The sequence below is a fragment of the Ranitomeya imitator genome, chromosome 6, assembly GCF_032444005.1.
Source record: "Ranitomeya imitator isolate aRanImi1 chromosome 6, aRanImi1.pri, whole genome shotgun sequence".
Taxonomy (NCBI): domain Eukaryota; kingdom Metazoa; phylum Chordata; class Amphibia; order Anura; family Dendrobatidae; genus Ranitomeya; species Ranitomeya imitator.
This window is the reverse complement of record NC_091287.1, coordinates 124,955,098-124,977,253: the sequence shown is the minus strand read 5'-3', so window position 1 is coordinate 124,977,253 and position 22,156 is coordinate 124,955,098. Positions and strand designations below refer to the sequence as shown.

Below are 22,156 nucleotides of genomic sequence, written 5' to 3'. Positions count from 1 at the left end.
TTAATTAGAATAATTTAAAAAAAAAACACATCTGCAAAGGCTTCCTAAGTGTTTAAAAAGATCCCTTAGTCTGTTTCAGCGGGCTCCACAATCATGGGGAAGACTGCTGACTTGACAGATGTCCAGAAGGCAGTCACTGACACACTCCACAAGGAGGGTAAGCCACAAAAGGTCATTGCTAAAGAATCTGGCTGTCCACAGAGTGCTGTATCCAAGCATATTAATGGAAAGTTCAATGGAAGGAAAAAGTGTGGAAGGAAAAGGAGCACAAGCAACCGGGATAACCGCAGCCTGGAAAGGATTGTTAATAAAAGGCCATTCAAAAATTTGAGGGATAATGACAAGGAGTGGACTGCTGCTGGAGTCATTGCTTCAAGAGCAACCACACACGTGTCACATTTCTTGTGTCAAGCCACTCATGACCAATAGACAACGCCTGAATCGTCTTACCTGGGCCAAGGAGAAAAAGAACTGGACTGTTGCTCAGTGGTCCAAGGTGTTGTTTTCGGATGAAAATAAATTTTGCATTTCATTTGGAAATCAAGGTGCCAGAGTCTGGAGGAAGAGTGGAGAGGCCACAATCCAAGCTGCTTGAGGTCTAGTGTGAAGCTTACACAATCAGTGATGGTTTGGGGAGCCATGTGATCTGCTAAAGTAGGTCCACTGTGTTTTATCATGACCAATGTCAGCGCAGCCGTCTACCAGGAAATTTTAGAGCACTTCATGCTTCCCTCTGCCGACAACTTTTTGGAGATGGAAATTTCATTCTCAAGCAGGACTTGGCACCTGTGCACACTGCCAAAAGCACCAATACAGGTTTAAAAACAGGAGTATCACTGAGCTTGATTGGCCAGCAAACTCGCCTAATGTTAACCCCATAATCTATGGGGTATTGTCAAGAGGAAGATGAGAGACACCAGACCCAACAATGCAGATGAACTAAAGGCAGCTATTAAACCATCCTGGGCTATTATAACACCTCAGCAGTGCCACAGGCTGATCACCTCCATGCCACGCCACATTGATGCAGTAATTGATGCAAAAGGAGCCCCGACCAAGTATTGAGTCCATTTACTGAACATACATTTCAGTAGGCCAACATTTCGGATTTTAAAATCATTTTTCAAGCTGGTGTTATAACGTATTCTAATTTACTGAGATAATGACTTTTGGGTTTTCATTGGCTGTAAGTCATAATCATCAACATTAACAGGAATAAACACTTGAAATAGATTACTCTGTAATGACTCTATATAATATACAGTATGAGTTTCACTTTTTGTATTGCTAAACTGAAATAAATTTACTTTTTGATGATTTTCTAATTTTGTGAGAAGCACCTGTATCTATTATAGTTTATGGGTCTGTTGTGCACATAGCCATGTGTTTTTCTGATTGTACATCTGCAAAAAAGAAATCACAGAACCTCTAATTTTTTATCTGAATTATGAATTAAAATCACTGATAGAAGACAGATTTCACATGGATACCACAGACAGCACATGGATGTCATCCATGTGCAATCCATGCGCTGTATGTTTTTAATATTGTAATAGACAGATTTGCAATTTTTTTGTTCAGAGAATTTAAAGCGAATGTGTCAGGAGAAAAGGGTCTACTGTTTAAAAAAACAAAAAAGAAAAAATAAAATAAAAAAAAGAAATCCTTCAAACTTCTATGCTCATATTTCCAATTCTTTCTTGAAAACAGCATGTACTTTATCAACAATAGACTAGCACAGACCCTATCTTTTCTATTGAAAAATTTAATGAGCATGTGCCAAGGTCATCGTGAAGGAATGGGGATGAAGAGGAGCGGTGGATCATGTTTTATCAGCTGTGTGTAGTGATGTTAAATGTCATTATAATCCTTATGTGATGATAATGAGACTTCTGAAGATTTATCTCGAGTGTGAGTCTAAGCTAACCCCAGTTGCAGGTGTAAAAATTGCAAAATATCTTTTTTTTTCTTTTTTTAACAGATTGTGATATGATTTTTTTTTTTTTTGCAGAAATGTAGCACTGGATGCAACATTTATGTCATGTGAAAGAAAACATTATGGAGCACCCGCTAGGGCCGTGGGGTACTTGGGCTGGGTCCGGCGGTTCTAAAGGGGGTTATTCACGGTAGCAGTGACCCAGGCCATTGTCCTGGCCATCCAATAATATTAATGAAATGAAGGAGAAATAGAGTCTATAGGGAGCTAGTTCGTGACGCCATCTGTGGTGTTCGGCAATGGATGGCTGACGCTGCTTAAGGGGACCACTGGGGCCGATGGTGACGCAGCTGGGATGGTACTGCTCCCCACAGGTGGAGCGGGACACCAGGGCTACCGGTACAGTTGGTAAAGGATTGTAGATGATGAGGTGCAGGACGGAGGGTGCAGGAAATGACTGGAGGACACAAGGATTGCAGTTTCCTTTACCTTTACTTGTTAAGTGCAGGTGCAGTCTGGGGCACAGGTGACAGGTGATAATGGGGTCCGGGCAGCCTGGAAGCAACTTGGGATACACCTAGCCAGATGGGTTTGGAGGCCTTCCTTCTGTGCTATTCTTTTAGGTCCTTGCTGCTTCAAGCTCTGTTCAAGTTCCTCTCCTGCGTGTTGCTTCTAACCTGTATGGCAGACAGTGTGAGCCTATCATGGGCACTGCCTTTTCACTGGCAGCCCTGGCTCTTGGTCTGCTGTGGTGCCTCCAAGCATTCAGTGTGGCCAGGGAGCTTGCAGTTCCATGCCCTCCAGATTCGGCTGTCGGGGCATACAGAACCCACACAGCCAAATACTCTGGCATCCTCTTTGTCAGCACTCTGTTCTGGGGTGAGCCTGGCTACAGCTCCACTCCCCAGGTTCTCCTCAACTTGCCTGCTCTCCTCTCACACCTCACCAGACTCTAATTGACTAATTCCACCTCCAGGCCAGAACTTATAGGGAAGCTCCCCTGAAACTGGGTGTTAGAGCTACCCCTTCTGGTCTGGAGTAAGGAAAAGTGTTGGATGCTGGTATTACCTGGCAAGGAGACCCCTCCTTGCTTCCAGGCATGACATCACCCCCTGTGATGTAGGCAATGCCACTGTGGCAACCGGACTCCTGAGGTGCCACAATTACATGTTGGTGTGGCATATGATTTACTCCTTCCACAGACCTTACAGAGGACTAAAGGATATTTATTACCTGTGGAGGAAAGACAATTGGGGGATCTAAGTAGGAATAGGTTATTTTCTGTTCACTTTCTTGGCACTACAGCTCCCCTTCTCTTCCTTACTTGGCTCACTTCTTCCATTCTGCTGTTTTCTCTATGATATTTAGTCTTCTCCAATTTTCAGGTGGCATCATGATGTCACTTAAGGCCTATTTAGAGCCAGAGACACCAGAGTGAAAACAGCAAACATGGAAAGACGAAGGGAGCCAATAGAGAATAGTCAGGGAACTGTGACATCAGGATAGCTCATGAGTGGGTTTTGTCTGAAACTTTACCACACTGTTTTACACTTTGCACTTTTGCTGTCATTTCTCAGCTTAGTATTTCATCTATATAGCTTCCCATAGATGGGTGTCTCAGTCGTGACTGAGTCCTGCTCTGCCCTTATTCACACTGAGGTCTTTGGCACAAGGTAAGTTTTTAATGCTAGAGAAAAGATAGGAATGTTACGATTGGGTACACCTTGTCGCGGTGGGAAGGCTTTTATACTTTTTTGATTAAGAGAGGGATAACTAAATACCTTATGTTATTTACATGTGCTATTACTGTTTACTTATTTACATGCTATAGGGTAAATGCTCATTTTGTCTTTTTTCTTGAGGTTTATTAGGAGTGAGTTGTAAGTAATCTTTTCTTTTTTGTTGCCAGCCCTAATAAAAATCAGGGAAACAGCATCATTTGACCAAATCGAAAAAATTCCAGTTCTGGTAAATCCAAATTTTTTATGAAGTTTAAAGGGAAATTCAATTCAACTTTGTGCTGATTTGCTCTTCTCTGCTGGCAATTTTGCTACTGGACTCCTAAGCCAAAATTAGCAGGATCTTATATGAATTAATTACAAGTGACACTGACAGTTTACTCTCGAACCAATATATTACTCTCAACCTATATATTACTCTGTTCAGCTCTACTTTCCGACTAACATGCTTGTACAAGTACATGACGAGTTTGGATAATTGTGATAAAAGTGTTTTGTTTTTTAAAGTCACTGTTACAGAAATAAACATAAATTTGACTTGCAACTATTTTTTAAACTGTTCCAACTATTGTGCGCAGCCTTCTGAAAATGTAGCTCAAAGAATGACAGCATTCTGTAGAAATGGTCCTGTGGCTCCATCTAATGTGCTCTTTAATAATGCAAGTAAAAAGAACATGTTCAACTCTAGTAAAAACTGGATTCCTTCATTTTATTTTATACCCGTTTGCATTGTAAATGAAAGGAAAGACCTCCAGATTGCTGAGGTATAACTTCCAAACTTTAGAATGCCTCTTTAAAGTGTTGAAAGAGATGTTAGATATTCAAATATGTAGTTCATGCACCATTGAATAATATATTTAGGAACCCAGTAAATGGTTCACAAATGCTTGCCAAAAATTAGCAATATCCTTAAAATAATATAGGTAACATAGTAGGGTTGAAAATATATATGTCTGTCTAATTCAAGCTATCCTCCCTAATTCTTATTTCAAAGGAAGACAAAAACCCATTAAACAAAAAGCTATTTATTTTTACTCAAGGGTAAAAATTGTCAAAAAAGGCAACCAGAGAAAATCCTGTGATCACACCATCGTATTTTCTCTCATTAGAGAGAATCGGGCCGATTATGCTAATCACACTGATCAGAGATTGATTTCAGTATGAACTGATTTGGAGAAGAAGGGGATAAAAATTCTCTATTTTCTCCACTCTGTCAGTCCGTGGAAATCGTATCACACTCAGATGTCATCTGAGAGCATCAGAGTCAAAACAAAAGAAAGTCACAACCGCACCCTTTTCTTTATAGGTTGAAGGTCTCAGCAGACACAGGGGCGCACGTCCAAAACCAGGGAGCCCATCCCGGACAGTACCAAGACCACAAAGAACATGTGACATGTGGTCACCTGAAAGCAGTGCGATGATTTCCACGCACTCATTGACTTGCATTGCGGAGTGCGATCCGAATATCAGATACAAATCGTGCATGTTGCGATTTTTTTACTCGAACAGACTCAATCTGAGAAAAAAATGGAGATCCCCGCAGAATAACATTGGTCCAAGTGCGATCTGATGTATAGTCGGATTGCACTCGGACTAAAAATACGGTCCTCTACATGAGCCCTAATGCTAAAGGATATCATCCAGGCCACTTAGAAAAAATATTTTTTGTAAGGAAAGCCTTTGAAAGGAAACTGTCTTTCCTCTAGGTATAGTAAATATCTCCCTTGTTACAACATATCTTTGAACTTCTTACCTTGAGATGGTTCATCTTTTGGCTCACACACTTGGGTTACAATTTGTCCCCGGATGGAGTCCAGCACTTCAAAATTTTCCACTAAAAACACATTTTGTGGAGTGCCTGCAATCTGAACAAGCTCAAAACTATTTTTGATGCCAATTCCAACAGAGAAGATTGTGACTCCATTGCTTCTCAGCTCTGCAGCCTCTTCAAACACATTATCGTGAGACTCCCCATCTGTCATGACTATTAAATATTGATGGACATTTTGGTTTTTACGGCTTCCATTGGAAGGATCAAAAAACTGGCTGACAAATTTCAGGGCTTTTCCAGTATAGGTATTCTGTTTTAGCTGGACAATATTATCTATGTTTAGTTTCATGGCAGAGCTGGAGAAATGTTCATTCAGGAAGAATTCCTTCTGGGGGTAATTACTGTACTGTGCCACACCAATACGAACCCTGTTCTGTGCAATAGTGAAGCTGTCCACTATTTTTTTCATGAAGGATTTTGAGATGGTGAAGTCACTGGGTTGTATGCTGGCTGATCCATCAATAAGGAACACAAGATCAATCATTTCGTAGGCACAATCTGAAAAAAAGGAAATACATTAGTATATTCCTCGCAAATAAAATCATTTCATATATTGTATATTCCTGTACATTAATGCTGCAGTCATTGATTTTGACACTTCTTTATACTTTCTTATGCATTGCAGGTAAAAGTATGTAAAAGAACATGCTCTTGTTTAGGGTAAGTGCATGCATTTTCATGCTAAAGTTTAGGCTTTTCTGAGTTTTTAGATGCTAAGATTAGAATTGAAGATAATCAAATCATAACTACTGGTAATAGAAAACCTACCTGCGCTAAGTCTTTACTGCATTATAATGATTCTCATTTACTTTTTTTTTTTTTAAAAAAAACATTCCTCATAGCTAATTTTCACGTCTGCAATGTGACAAATTTTATTAAAGAGCTCAGGATCTCAGAAAAAGGTTCCCTCTGCATGGATATCCACTATCTGAATTAAAAAAAAATTGCTATACAAAAAAACTGAGTAAGCATGATGTGCTTAAATATAGAAAAGAAGATGTAGACTCCGACTCATCAAGATCAGCAATAGTTATGCCAGTCTTGATGAGGAAACGTGTTCAAGCCAAATGCTCCTGATTCATTAAAAGGCATATGTCTCTTAATGAATTAGGAGCATCTGACGAGTGGTTTGTGCCTCCTTGAACAAATCTTACTCCATTCAAGGACTGGAATAAGATTTGTGACATAAAGAACGCCACAGTTAGCCAAGAATCAGACAAAATGTGGGGTCGCTTCCCTGTGCCGCTCCAGCTTTGCTGGCAGAGCTGTGAGAAACGGTGGTGGTGGCGGTGGCGCAGTGGATAGCACTGCAGCCTTGCAGCTCTGGGGTCCTGGGTTCTAATCCCACCCAGGACAACATCTGCAAAGAGTTTGTATGTTCTCTCTGTGTTTACGTGGGTTTCCTCCGGGCACTCCGGTTTCCTCCCACATTCCAAAGACATACTGATTGGAATTCTAGATTGTGAGCCCAATCGGGGACAGTCATGATAATGTGTGCAAACTGTAAAGCGCTGCGGAATATGTTAGCGCTATATAAAAATAAAGATTATTATTATTATTACACTAAAGGTACCTTCACACTGAACGATATCGCTAGCGATCCGTGACGTTGCAGCGTCCTGGCTAGCGATATCGTTCAGTTTGACACGCAGCAGCGATCAGGATCCTGCTGTGCCATCGTTGGTCGCTGCAGAAAGTCCAGAACTTTATTTTGTCGCTGGACTTCCTGCAGACATCGCAGAATCGGCGTGTGTGACGCCGATTCAGCGATGTCTTCACTGGTAACCAGGGTAAACATCGGGTTACTAAGCGCAGGGCCGCGCTTAGTAACCCGATGTTTACACTGGTTACCAGCGTAAACGTAAAAAAAACAAACACTACATACTTACCTTCTGCTGTCTGTCCCCGGCGCTCTGCTTCTCTGCTCTGGCTGTGAGCGCCGGCCAGCCGGAAAGCACAGCGGTGACGTCACCGCTCTGCTTTCCGGCCGCTGTACTCACAGTCAGTGCAGGAAAGCACAGCGCCGGGGACAGAAAGCAGAAGGTAAGTATGTAGTGTTTGTTTTTTTTACGTTTACGCTGGTAACCAGGGTAAACATCGGGTTACTAAGCGCGGCCCTGCGCTTAGTTACCCGATGTTTACCCTGGTTACCGGGGACCTCGGGATCGTTGGTCGCTGTCTGTGTGACAGCTCTCCAGCGACCAAACAGCGACGCTGCAGCGATCAACATCGTTGTCGGTATCGCTGCAGCGTCGCTGAGTGTGAAGGTACCTTAAAACTCGGAGTTGCACAAACATTTTGTGATTTTTCAAAGGGATTGACACCAGATTTCTGTTTTGTTTCAGACTCAAGCCCCACAGATGTCATCATCAAAACCACCTTGTGGAAACATTGGCACATTACTAAGGGTGACCAAGACTTACATGAAATAGCTGTACAAAAAAAACATTAATTTTATATAAACTAAACTATAATTTTAAAGATATGTTGGTGAATAGCAGATTACTAGTCACACAGACTTGGTTTTGACAAATGGTCCCACAGGGAACAATACTTGTGGTCAATGTAAGTAGTGTATCAGCTGGTGGTTTCGTCAAACTCAATCTGACAGGTGCCCCGCCCCATCAAAGTGTATCAAAGTGTGTAACCCCTCCCCTCCCCGTGTCTGACAGCTGGTAGCCAGCTGTCCCTCCTTGTTTGATTTCCCCCCTTTTGATATAGTTTGATATACTTTAATTTGCTGCAGTTCGATATTATTCTCGTATTTTGTTTTATATTTTTATATGTAGCTCGAGCGTGATTCTGTAAGCTGTGTTTTATTCACAGTGTACACATATAGTGCAGAACTTTTGTTTTATAACATACCCCAGCTGTTTATTTGTGTCTCTACTGACCATTAACTAAATGATGGTCACCTTATTTACACAAAACAGAAAAGTTATTTGTGTCTCTACTGAGCATTAACTAAATGATGGTCACCTTATTTACACAAACAGAAAAGACAGATTTTCTCTTTGTGTCCTGTAGATGTCATCTGAGGGTCATTTGTTTTTTGTATTCGCTTTCTCAGAAAAGTTATTTGTGTCTCTACTGACCATTAACTAAATGATGGTCACCTTATTTACACAAAACAGAAAAGTTATTTGTGTCTCTACTGAGCATTAACTAAATGATGGTCACCTTATTTACACAAACAGAAAAGACAGATTTTCTCTTTGGGCCCTGTAGATGTCATCTGAGGGTCATTTGTTTTTTTGTATTCACTTTCTCAGAAAAGTTATTTGTGTCTCTACTGAGCATTAACTAAATGATGGTCACCTTGATTCTGTAAGCTGTGTTTATTCACAGTGTACCAGATTTTCTCTTTGGGCCTGAATATATATATATAATATGCCCCAATGTTACAACACACGCAAGTAAGAAGCGGTGTGTTTTATACGAATATAAAACCAAAGACACGTTATTGTAAAATTTAAAAAGATTTTATTTCACAGGAAGCACATTTTAAGTTAGCTAACAGCATAATGCTGACAAATGCATCTTTGTGGAATCTGATAACGACACGATGAACAAAGGGCTGAACCTGAAAATCTTGATGTCACAAAGCCTGATACGATTCGATCATTATTCTGCAAGTCAGGCGTGAAATGTTGTAAAATCTTCTTAAATGGAAAGCCTCGCGCTAAATGGTATAATACATATATGCAATAATGACCGCATACACGGCTATACAAATCCTGAATTTGCGCGCTCTGATAACAATAAGAATAACAATTCTTGTTCAGGAATGTCACAAAAGCGCGTGGAAAGATAATATTATCCGCACGGAAGCCGTAACTGTCAAAAAATATACCCGTCTTATCGTCGTAGAGTACGATTAATATCCAGTGGCGACCAGCTTGATTCCCAGGGTCTGTATTCACAATATATGCCGCGGGTCTCTGAGTCACTCTTTCTTCCGGAAGCAAATCACACGGAAACACACCGGCGAATATGCGGTCTGAATAATTATCGCCCCGCGCTACAACTGTAAGCTGCAGACTGTCCATCGTTGCTTAATTAAAATCGTACAAGATCTCTCGCCTGTTATTAATTTCCAGAATGGTGTGGTTGACTGCAAAGACAATCATATTTATCGTGTGGGGTGTCGCTAGCGCAAAGCGGACTTCAGCACGCAGGTTACCTGTTTTAATGAGCGAGAAATGGCCGCCAGGCTCTTGATCAGGTGATAAATCAAAAGCAAATAGCGTGAAGCCAGCCATAAATTCTTCACGATCACAAACAGCCTTTTGCTTGCCCGATATATGGGCAAGCGCCATATACTCTCTGATGGCTAAATCATCATTAAAATTAGGATTATAAGGTATCGCGGGTATCTGCTGACCATCCAGATATAATGCCGCGTGGTTGACGTGGTAATGGTGAAAGTCCAGCGGGTTTTTTGTATAAGAACCGCTGAAGGCCTCATTATCTACAAACCCCAATATAACAGTTTTTGGTATCTGGCCTAGGAAGAGGTTCTCGTGGTTCGTGATCCGTGTCCCTGCGGCGATGCTGTACACTTTCAGGCATGTTCGGTCAACAGCGTACTTGGCTGTTGCGGCTAGGAGGGCCTGGCTGTGGCCGATTCGGACAGCCGGAGATTCCTGCACTCTTTTCACATAGAGAGCCGCCTGCGAGATTTGCACCTTCAGCGGCTCGGCTTCTGCGGACATGAGGCAGAAAGTATCCTTATTTCTTGACAGCTTAACCTTAAGGTCAAGGCCGTTCAATATTAACTTTGGCTGGTTAAATATATCCCCAAAAATGGGTCCCAAAAGGTCGATGAGTTTTGAGCGAGAAGCGGCATCGGCTCTTTTGATAAATCCCGCATTTGCGCCATCCAGGCGCCTGTCATTATGATGCCCAGCAGTGTCTTTATAGAACAAACCGGCTGTAAATTGTGATGCCAGCGTCTGTGAACTGTAATTTAAAAGGGTCTCTATGTACGCTCTATAACTGTAGAGATTGTCCGATTGTGAGATAAGCCGGTCTCCCAGAGTAATATCGACCTGGTTAAAAAGAGTGGCTAGAGGGTAGTTTATGAGCGCCACACGCACACCATCGGCGATGGCCGTATTATCCTGCTTCACAATGCGACAGCTTATGTACAGCAGTGTGTTGTTCAGATCATAATAATAATCGCCGCTACCAGATATGTAAAATTCCAACGGGCCATTGTCTGACAGAACCGCCACCGGCTGTACTTCTACAAATAGAGATTTCTCGATACTTGTTTGAGTCGGCGGTACGGCAAAAATATCCAGTTCAGATTTTGCGCACTCTACAGAAGCGTCATGCAGGAAAGCCATGAAATCTGATTAGAAGATGTCGTCCGCAGAGCGTCTTACTCGTTTCTGACGGGGTCGTCTCTTGGATGTAGTTTTATTCATGAGCATCGGCGGTAAAGGCGGGCAAACGCGCCTCTTTCTTTTTTGGGCTTTTTTAGCGACATAGATTATCCCAGAGCCGTCTTGCTGGGTTGGTGTATTTATCCTTTTCATAAGGGCCGTCGATGCTGATGTCACGGCATCTGCAGCGATGTTCCGGGCAGCCGTCCGAACGTGTGGTTTTACTAATTCTAAGCCTTTTCTGAAAAGCGGCACGGCGCGGCGAAATAACCCTTTAAATAGCCCGGCCAGGCCAGAACCATACATGTACTCGCTCCCGCGGAACCCCTCTAGCCCGTGCCCCGACTGGGCAGTATAGTAGCGGGCATAAACAGCAGGATCTGCATACACCCTTTGAGACACCATTTTATCGTGTCAATGCTGACGAGGTCTAAAATGTAATCGCACTATACACTTGCCGTATCTGAATTTAACAGGCGTGCCCTGGTCCGACATGACTGTAATGTTTATGGAGTCAAAGTGTTGCTTGCACAGCGGTATGTAATCGGGCCGTGAGTAGCGCACCGTGACAATATCATTATCATCGCCGCTAACTTCTACGGTTCGTAACAGTTGAACGTAACTGTCCCCTACAAGCTGATGTTGAATTATATCAGTGTATACAAAAAGCGAATAAAAACCAGCCTTTGAATCGGGGTAAAAGCGGCGATTCCACGGCATTAAAGCAACGGGGGAGTCATCGACGGTCTGCAGGCCGAAAATAAATTTTAGCTTAGGACCCAGAGCAAACTGTATAGGGGATGGGTCGGGCAGGATCACCTCTCGGCGTAGCTCATCATACCGTATTCTGTAGGCAGGCGTAGATAAATACAGCGCTTCTATTCGGGAATTGACCGCGCCAACTAGCTTAGGAATGGTCGAGTAAAATCCTGATTTTATGTGATACTGTACTAACGGCTCGTCGTGTTTAGCCACGTAGAAGCTCCCTTCAAAAGCATCAAACGTGTTCCACGTATGGGGGTACTGTATTTCCGTTAACGCCACCTCATAATCTGCTGAAAGATGAACGGCCCTCGCTAACTTGGTATTGTAGTCCGATATTGTGTTTTCGGGGTACATTTTAATTGATGAATTGCTGGGTAATGTCACGAAAAACGAGCCCGCCTCCATGGTTATATATCTGTCAACTCCGAGGCCGGGATCCAACTATTGAATTTTTCGGGGTAGCCCAGCCATTTGACAAAGCAGTGACTCACACCCCTGACAGGTTTTTTTCTCAAAATCTTTTCTACCCTGTAGACACGATCCTCATCCATAGGTATTTTTTGCAGTTCTTCCTTATAAAATGACCCCTCTACAGCCTCTCCGGCTAAATCACTGATTTTATAAAGGGGCTTATGAAATTTATTGGAGACGGCGGTAATTAAAAAAATCTCTTCGCTGTACGTCTTCTCATAGCCTTTACAGAAGGGCCCCTTATAGCGCGATATTCTGACATGAGACCCAACCTTTAAAGACGGTTTAATCGGTTTATTAGTAATAGTAGAACTGTAAATATTGCGCCAGATTTGCATCACGTTTCTCTCTGACACAGACGTGGGACTACAGCGGATCGTTGAGTGGTACGTATGGTTGTAGCTATGCAGCAAATCTGGTAAAATATCAATATACCTAAAGGTATTATGCTGCGTAAGATAGCGCCACTTTTGGGTTTTTAATGTGCGATTAAAACGCTCGACCATAGCGGCTTTTACATCATTGTTTGTAAAAAAGTGATGAATATTATGCGTATTACATAGTTGCTTGAGTGATGAATTTATAAATTTTTTTGCCGCGATCCGTCTGCAGTTTCTTCGGTATGCGCTTATCATTTTGAAATATTAATTCAAACGATCTGGCGACACTAGCGCCTGTCTTGTTTGTCAAGGCCACGCACCATGCGTATCTCGATAGAACATCAATCACCGTCAGGATGTATTTGACATTATCATTTTCCCTTGAATAGTCAATTAAACTTACGAGATCCGCCTGCCACTGCGCATCAATGGCCGAGACGTAAATTTTATTTGTCAAAAAGCGTTTTCTAGCAGGCTTGTGTAGCGTGCAGGTGTCTTGCTTATTCAACCAAGCAATCACATCAGATTTCTTTATTCCGTGATCTCTCGCAGCTCTAAATGCGACATGTCTAACTGTATCTACTAATGCCTCTGGGTCCGGGCCCTCAGGAGCCTCTAATTTGGCGCCCCATCTCATGTCTGTGTATCTAACTCTGTTAATGTTAAGAAACGGTCAAAGAGGGCGCTACCGGTGGATGTTAAGGTGTGTAAAAAGCCAAGGATTCATGCACCAGCTACAAATCTGCCGCATGAATCCCGCAGCTGGGGTACCGCTGAAATGCTTGTGTTTCAGGAACACTTCGCCCGCTACTTACGCTACAAACTCTGGGTCCCCAAAATAATGTTTTTTTGTGATACTTTTGAAAAATTATTATCAACACAAAGCCCCACACAGGCTAATAAGGCCGAACTATACGCACTCCGGAACCTGCTACTGGATGGCGAAATAACAACTACAGCGACCCCATTATGACTAAATATGGTCGGCTACAGCATGCATAAACCACCTAAACTAACACTACCCAGGTATAATAGGGCTAGAGTTATAAAGAGGGCTCTAAAATTATTGGTCAGCGCTAGACGGGCGCTATGCTCTAGGAGGCGTCGTGGTGACATGTGTACTGCAGTGCCTCTACAGACACCCCTGCCGTTGTCACAAGAGCCAGAACAGCACGCACATAGCCCAGGCAGCTCTGCAGATGGCGCACATGCATCTACACAAAATTCACAAGCCTCAGACGCTGACGCTGCTGATAATGTGCGGAGCCCCGATCATACAGTATTTTTGCAACACATTCATCATCATGAAAGGGCCCTCCGCAATTTCAACGGCCATATACATACAGATCATTTTAGATTTGTAAACTTGGAGCGTGTACGATCATTTGAAGAGGGCATGAATATTGTTCATGAAGGCATTCAGGCATTACTGGATAGAATCATCAGGGACATTGAACCTGGTGACTTTGTACAGTTAAGGTTTGATGCCGGCGATACTTTAGACCCTATTTTCACTACAAAACAAACCCGTGAAGATTTTAATTCTGAATCTTTTTTAAATGCTGTTGCCAGCGCACTTGAAAGTAACAATGAATGCATATCATCCAATTCGCTAAAGCTAGTCGTCACCATCATTAAAAACCGACGCGGTGGTGTAAAACAAAAAAGGCGCTTGAAATCTATAGCGAGCAGTCAGATCATTAAACAAAAGAGACAATGGCTGTATTATTTTAACAATTACATGACAAATCTGTGTCTGGCCCTGATGGACGCCACGGATGTCGCTGATGCTGTTTTACTGAGCCGCTCTAAAAACATACACGCCGCACTGGGTATCCCTGATGATCAATTAGTGAGTTTTAGCGACATCCCGGCATTTGAAAAATATTTGGGTGTCACCATTAAAGTACTGTACTATAGTCAGGGTGATTGGCGCTACTTTCAGAGCGGTAATACACCTAATGGTAAAACAGTATTCATATTGTTCCATGATAATCACTACTACGGTATCAAAAATATGAAGGGTTTTATCGGGTCTGATTACTTTTGTGAGCTCTGCAATTCAGTGTTTCACCACAAAAACAACCACTCCTGCCAGTATTTTTGTAAGGCCTGTCAGAGAGAGAATTGTGAAAAAAGCAGTGCCGACCAGCAGCCCAGATGCCCTGTTTGCAGAGTTTATTGCCGCTCGAGCGTGTGCTTAGATTATCACAAACAATTGGGTGTAGGCGACCCAGCATTCTGCAGACTTAAAACATTTTGCGATAAATGCAACCGTTTTGTTCCCAGAAATAGCGAAACAGAGCATAAATGTAATGGTTTGCGGTGTCCTGTATGTCGCAGCCATATAAATAAATTTGATGCCCATCTTTGTTACATGCGGAAGTATGTAGCACAGGATGAGACAGATTGTTATATCTTTTATGATTTTGAATGTATGCAGGAGACAGGCACGCACATCGCGAATTACATTTATGCTACAACGCTGTATGGCCATCCCTCCTGGGAGTTTGAGGGTGATACCTGTACACATGACTTTGTACAGTTCTTTACAAGCGGTAAATTTTCAGATCATACATTTATTGCCCACAATGGCGGGAGATACGACGCATACTTTATTGTTAAGGAACTGATTTCTGAAAAACTACAAGTACAGTTGATAACCCAAGGTGGCCGTCTCTTGTGTGTGTCGCTACCCAATTTGTCTATAAGGTTCATAGGCTCTCTAAATTTTATCCCCATGAAGCTCAGTAAATTACCACAGGCCATGGGCTTTTCAGGCGGCAAAGGGCATTTTCCACACTTTTTCAATACAAGAGAAAACCAAAATTATGTAGGCCCCATACCTGATGTAAAATATTATGGGATGGAGTACATATCACCTGGTGAGAAGGTAGAGTTCCTGGAGTGGTATGAGGCCCAGGTAAATACAACTTTTGACTTCAAGGCCGAGCTAAAATCTTATTGCAAACAAGATGTTGAAATTTTGAGACACGCCTGCGAGATCTATAGAGAGCGTATTATGCAGATGACGCAGAAAAATGTTAAAAAATACTGTAAGCGACAAAAGCAGAGGATTGTAGTGAGCAGATGTGTTGATCCTTTTCAGCTCATCACCCTGGCCTCGGTGTGTATGACAATGTACCAGTTTAAATTTCTTCCAAAAAAGACAATCGCCATTTTACCTGGTGATAATTATCACAAGGCAAAAAAGCGCTACTCGACACCCGCTATACAGTGGCTCATGTATGTAGCCCACTCCGAGAACATCGACATACAGCACGCTTTGAGGGGCGGTGAAAAACAGGTCGGGAAGTATTTTCTAGATGGTTATGCCTATGTTAGCGGCCAGCACATAGCCTTTGAATTTCAGGGTTGTTTTTACCACGGGTGTCCCGTGTGCTATAATGAGAATGACACGAATAAGGTCACAAGTACGTCCTACGGCCAGTTATATTACACCTTTTTAGCTAAAAAGCGTTGCTTACAGTGTTGCGGGTACACAGTAAGACTGCTGTGGGAACATGAGTGGAATGAAATGGTTGAAAATGATTCTAACCTTCAAGCATTTCTCCGCCAGATGGAATTCCCCGTTCCTTTAGACCCCCGTGATGCGCTTTATGGCGGACGAACTAACGCCATTAAGCTCTATCACCATCTGAAAGAAGGGGAGACTTTACACTACTACGACTTCACCAGTCTGTACCCCTTTGTAAACAAAACTAAAACATACCCTGTAGGCTATCCAGACATCATCTACGACAATTTTGGATTCATTAAAAAATACTTTGGCATTGCTAGAGTCAAGGTCTACCCGCCGAGAGATTTATTTTTTCCAGTTCTACCGGTAAAACTCAACAAAAAATTAATGTTTCCCCTTTGCTACACATGCGCTGCATATTCCCAGACAGATATTTGTGCCCACAGTGATGAAGAACGGGCGCTGACAGGCACCTGGTGCACTATAGAGCTCGAGATGGCTATAGAAAAAGGGTATCGGATCGCCCACATCTATGAAATATGGCATTTTCCTAAAACCACTGATGATCTGTTTGTGCCTTACATTAAATTACATCTTAGGGATAAGCAGGAAGCCTCTGGTTATCCTAGCTGGTGTACTGATGACGCCAAGAAACCGCAGTACATTGACTCTTTTCTTGAAAAAGAAGGTGTCCAATTACGTCCTGAAAATATAGCTGTCAATCCTGCTAAGCGCCAGATCTCCAAGCTTTTCTTAAATTCTTTATGGGGAAAGTTTGCTCAGAGATCTAATCTATCATGTACCAGCATTGTTAGGGCTCCAGATGAGCTTTTTAAGTATTTGTTCCTGCCTTACCATGACATTTTGATGTTACATTTCCTTGATGATGACACAGCAACCATTAACTGGAAATATGCAAAAGGCCACCACACACTCAACAAAAACACAAACATTTTTATAGCGTGTTTTACAACAGCGTATGCTCGGTTAGAGCTCTATTCGCTGCTGGATCGGCTGCAGGAGAGGTGCCTTTATCACGACACAGATTCAGTTATTTTTGTACAGAGAGATGGTGAGTGACAGCCGCCTTTAGGCGATTACCTGGGGGAGCTGACCAGTGAAATACCCGATGGTACACACATCACAGAATTTGTATCCACGGGCCCCAAAACTTACGGCTACAAACTCAACACCGGTAAAACTGTCTTAAAAGTTAAGGGGATAACACTAAATGTTGGTAACTCTCAATCTATTAATTTCAACAGTCCGAAAGATCTAGTTCTGGACTACCCGCGCAATTCTGCAGCAGAAACTCAGAAACGTGTTGTCGTACAGCAGGCGTCCATTGTGAGAAATAAAAAGTACTGGGTTATTGAAACAAGGCCATTACGCAAAACACAAAAGTGTGTTTATACAAAGCAGCGACTATTAGACGATTTCACAACATTACCTTTTGGGTATTAGTCGAGTATTGTGATGGATACGCGTCTGCAGCACCCATTCTCATGCATTCTAGCAGGCCCGTCTAATTCTGGAAAGAGCTATTTTGTAAAACAGCTGCTATATAATATTGAAGCTAATTTTTCTCAGAAACCTGATAATATTGTATGGTTTTATTCGTGTTGGCAAAACTATATGATGAAATCTCTCTCTCTTTTCCCCACGCCAGATTTGTGGAGGGTCTGCCGAATACATTCGTAGATGACGAATTATTCCCACCAGAGAAGCTGAATTTGGCAATTGTTGATGATCTCATGGAGAGTGCTAGTGAAAATTGTGAGATAGAAAAAGCCTTTACCAAGTATGTGCACCACAGAAATCTCAGCATTTTCTACCTGGTGCAAAACATATTTTGTCAGGGTAAGAAAAGCTGTACGATAAATTTAAATACAAAGTACATGGTGCTTTTTAATAACCCCCGAGATAAATTACAAATTTTAACTCTAGCTCGTCAGATGTATCCCGGAAAAACACGTTTTTTCCTAGAAGCTTTTGAGGAGGCCACGCGGGAGCCTTACGGGTATTTGCTTGTAGATTTGAGAGCTAATACCCCTGAGGATCTGCGCTTAAGAACTGGACTGTTTCCACCCGCGTTGCCCGCTGTCTATGTTCAAAAGAAAAACACTTCTAAAAAGTGAATTTTACCCGGTATCAGACATTCTAAGCTGTGTGCGTTGTGATGTAAAGATGTCTGAGAGGCTCCGGCGTAACTGGGCTCTCTTAAAAACCCTAGTGAGAGCAACCCCCGCTGTCAGAAAGTCTATTTTGCGCAGTGCAAGCGATGATTTAATTACAGCCATAGGCGAGATTGCTTTAAATATCTTAAAAGGCAGGATTCCGCTGAAAGAGCGCCAAAAAGGTATATTAAAGAAGTGGCGTAAAGCTATAAGAAACCTGAGTGACAGATCTCAGCCCATAAAGAAAAAGAAGCGACTACTAAAACAGGCCGGCGGGTTTATCGGCCCTCTTTTAGCTTTTGCAATTCCAATAATAACAAGCCTGTTCGCCGGAAGATAATGGAGCATGCCGCGAAAATGTATCTAGTCCCCAAACAGGAGCTAGACAAACTAAGAACCGGTACTACAGATAACATACGCGACAGTGTTATTCGACGCCTTGATGGTGAAATTAGCGACATTTTACAGCGTCGTGACATTCCCGATGATGTGAAAATTAAAACGTATAGCTCTGTGCTACAACGCTACTTGGTACATACGCGACACAGCTCAAAAGAGGTAACGGCTTTAAATCTCGTTAGCACTCCTGATCCTGGTCAGCAACAATTGCCAAATACCGACTCTGATAAAAATCATGAGATCGCTGAAATTGTCAGCCATATAAACCAAAGATATAAAAAGAATGCTGAATTTTTACTAAACAGGCTGCTGCAGAATAAAAATGTTACAGCATGGAATAATAATGCTGAATTCATTTTCAAAGGATCCGTAATACCAGGGTCTAACTTACTGAATTTGGTACGTAGTACAACGCAGAGCCATGCTCTGAACAGTAGAAATTTACCACCGGGTTGGGATTCATTTATGCAGGCTATGGCCGAGCTAAATATGCCGTCTACAGTTGTGGGCAACCCCGCTACTAGGAAGCTTTTAGATTAATTAAAAATTACCAACAGTGAGACACGCTCTGTATCTACACCGCTGAAGTTAGCTCCGTCGCCCGTACAATTCAATCTTTACATTCCCCGTCATTAGGTACCACACGCGGAACTCTGCTACCTAAAAAAAGGGCTCTACCGATGCTACAAACCATGTGGCTCACGATGTAAAGAATGTACTAGATAAATGCTGTACTCGCCTTGTAACGCTATATTAATTATTTTGTAAGAAGTGTAATGATGTATGTTCATTGTACTATTTAATGTTTTTTACTTTTTATATTCTGTAAGAATTTTTATAGTATTGAAATGTCTTTGAGATGTATTAATGTTTTTACTTTTTATATTCTGTAAGAATTTTTATAGTATTGAAATGTCTTTGAGCTGTTGTTTTATTGTGAGAAATAAAATCTTTTTAAATTTTACAATAACGTGTCTTTGGTTTTATATTCGTATAAAACACACCGCTTCTTACTTGCGGGTGTTGTAACATTGGGGGCATATTATATATATATATACAGGCCCAAAGAGAAAATCTGGTACACTGTGAATAAACACAGCTTACAGAATCAAGGTGACTATCATTTAGTTAATGCTCAGTAGAGACACAAATAACTTTTCTGAGAAAGCGAATACAAAAAACAAATGACCCTCAGATGACATCTACAGGGCCCAAAGAGAAAATCTGTCTTTTCTGTTTGTGTAAATAAGGTGACCATCATTTAGTTAATGGTCAGTAGAGACACAAAAAACTTTTCTGAGAAAGCGAATACAAAAAACAAATGACCCTCAGATGACATCTACAGGACACAAAGAGAAAATCTGTCTTTTCTGTTTGTGTAAATAAGGTGACCATCATTTAGTTAATGCTCAGTAGAGACACAAATAACTTTTCTGTTTTGTGTAAATAAGGTGACCATCATTTAGTTAATGGTCAGTAGAGACACAAATAAACAGCTGCGGTGTGTTATAAAACAAAAGTTCTGCACTATATGTGTACACTGTGAATAAAACACAGCTTACAGAATCACGCTCGAGCTACGTATAAAAATATAAAACAAAATACGAGAATAATATTGAACTGCAGCAAGTACAGCTGGCTACCAGCTGTCAGACACGGGGAGGGGAGGGGTTACACACTTTGAGACACTTTGATAGGGGCGGGGCACCTGTCAGATTGAGTTTGACGAAACCACCAGCTGATACACTACTAATGTAATTTTTGTAAATTTAATTCTAAAAGGCAAATTGTTGCAGGTGGGAGGAAATGTCTTAAGAACAAAGAGTTTGCATATGCTGCAAAACCACATGTGTAGCATTCATTATTTCATATAGGAAAGACTATTAGATTTCTATACAAAAGATTAAGTGAACACTAGGGTTGAGCGACCTTTACTTTTATAGGATCGGGTCGGGTTTCACGAAACCCGACTTTTTCAAAAGTCGGGTCGAGTGAAATCGGCCGATCCTATTAAAAAGTCGGGGTCGGGGTCGGCCGAAACTCGAAACCCAATGCAGTGCATTGGGTTTCCAATGGTTCCCAGGGTCTGAATGAGCGGAAACTCTCCTTCAGGCCCTGAGATCCATATTTAAGTGTAAAATAAAGAATAAAAATAAAAAATATCGCTATGCTTACCCTCTGACGCGCCCTGGTACTAACCGGGAACCTTCCTTCCTTCGAATCAGCGCTTTCAGGACCTTGCGGTGACATCGCGGTGACGTCGCGGCTTGTGATTGGCCGCGCGACCGCCCATGTGACCGCCGCGCGACCAGTCAGAAGCCGTGACGTCACCGCGACTTCACGGAAGGTCCTGGAAGCGCTGATTCTTAGAAAGGAAGGCTGCCGGAAAGAAGCAGGGCGCGTCCGAGGGTGAGTATATTCCTATTAGGTATATACTCACCCTCGGACGCGCCCTGCTTCTTTCCAGCAGCCTTCCTTCCTTCGAATCAGCGCTTTCAGGACCTTGCGGTGACGTCGCGGTGACGTCGCGGCTTGTGATTGGCCGCGCGACCGCCCATGTGACCGCCGCGCGACCAATCAGAAGCCGTGACGTCACCGCGACGTCACGGAAGGTCCTGGAAGCGCTGATTCTTAGGAAGGAAGGCTGCCGGAAAGAAGCAGGGCGCGTCCGAGGGTGAGTATATACCTAATAGGAATATACTCACCCTCGGACGCGCCCTGCTTCTTTCCGGCAGCCTTCCTTCCTAAGAATCAGCGCTTCCAGGACCTTCCGTGACGTCGCGGTGACGTCACGGCTTCTGATTGGTCGCGCGGCGGTCACATGGGCGGTCGCGCGGCCAATCACAAGCCGCGACGTCACCGCGACGTCACCGCAAGGTCCTGAAAGCGCTGATTCGAAGGAAGGAAGGCTCCCGGTTAGTACCAGGGCGCGTCAGAGGGTAAGTATAGCGATATTTTTTATTTTTATTCTTTATTTTACACTTAAATCTGAATTCCGATACCAATTCCCGATATCTTAAACATATCGGGAATCGGTATCGGAATTCCGATTCCAGATTCAGAAGATCGCCGACTTCATGGCCGACCCCACACAGGGGTCGGGTTTCATGAAACCCGACTTTGCCAAAAGTCGGCGACTTCTGAAAGTGGCCGACCCGTTTCGCTCAACCCTAGTGAACACTATAAGTCTATTACCTGAGGTTTGAGGTCGTAATGTCTTTTTAATTATGTACAGACGTCACATAATAGTAATCTAAATATATTAAAATTTGCAGGGATAGAACAAGCAGAAGTTCTGTCACAAAGGGGAGATAGTATAAAAACTGTGGAGGAACAAAAATCTTACAAGACCATCGGGTGATACCCTTATAGCTGCAAAGGAAAATAAAAAGAAGGTGCTCACCTGCGCAGGTTGTGTGCAGGCACAACTCCTATGGACATCTGATTATATCAGCGGCTGCTGCGTCGTGGCTGGGGGATGATCTCCTCCAGGATAGTCGACCAGTTTGGATGACAACACGATATCAGGCTGCACTGCTGTAATAAAGAATCCTTGGGACCAAGATGAGTTAAATGGTTTTTATTTC

General features: G+C 42.5%; 1 protein-coding gene across 1 annotated transcript in view; it reads right to left on the bottom strand.

Annotated features, from left to right (window-relative positions):
• Window positions 1–22,156, bottom strand: part of LOC138642126 (collagen alpha-4(VI) chain-like) — a 303,123-nt gene that overhangs the window by 192,098 nt on the left and 88,869 nt on the right. Inside the window, exon 12 of the mRNA XM_069730063.1 lies at window positions 5,429–6,004. Coding sequence (XP_069586164.1) covers window positions 5,429–6,004 — 576 coding nt within the window. The remainder of the gene's footprint in view (window positions 1–5,428; window positions 6,005–22,156) is intronic.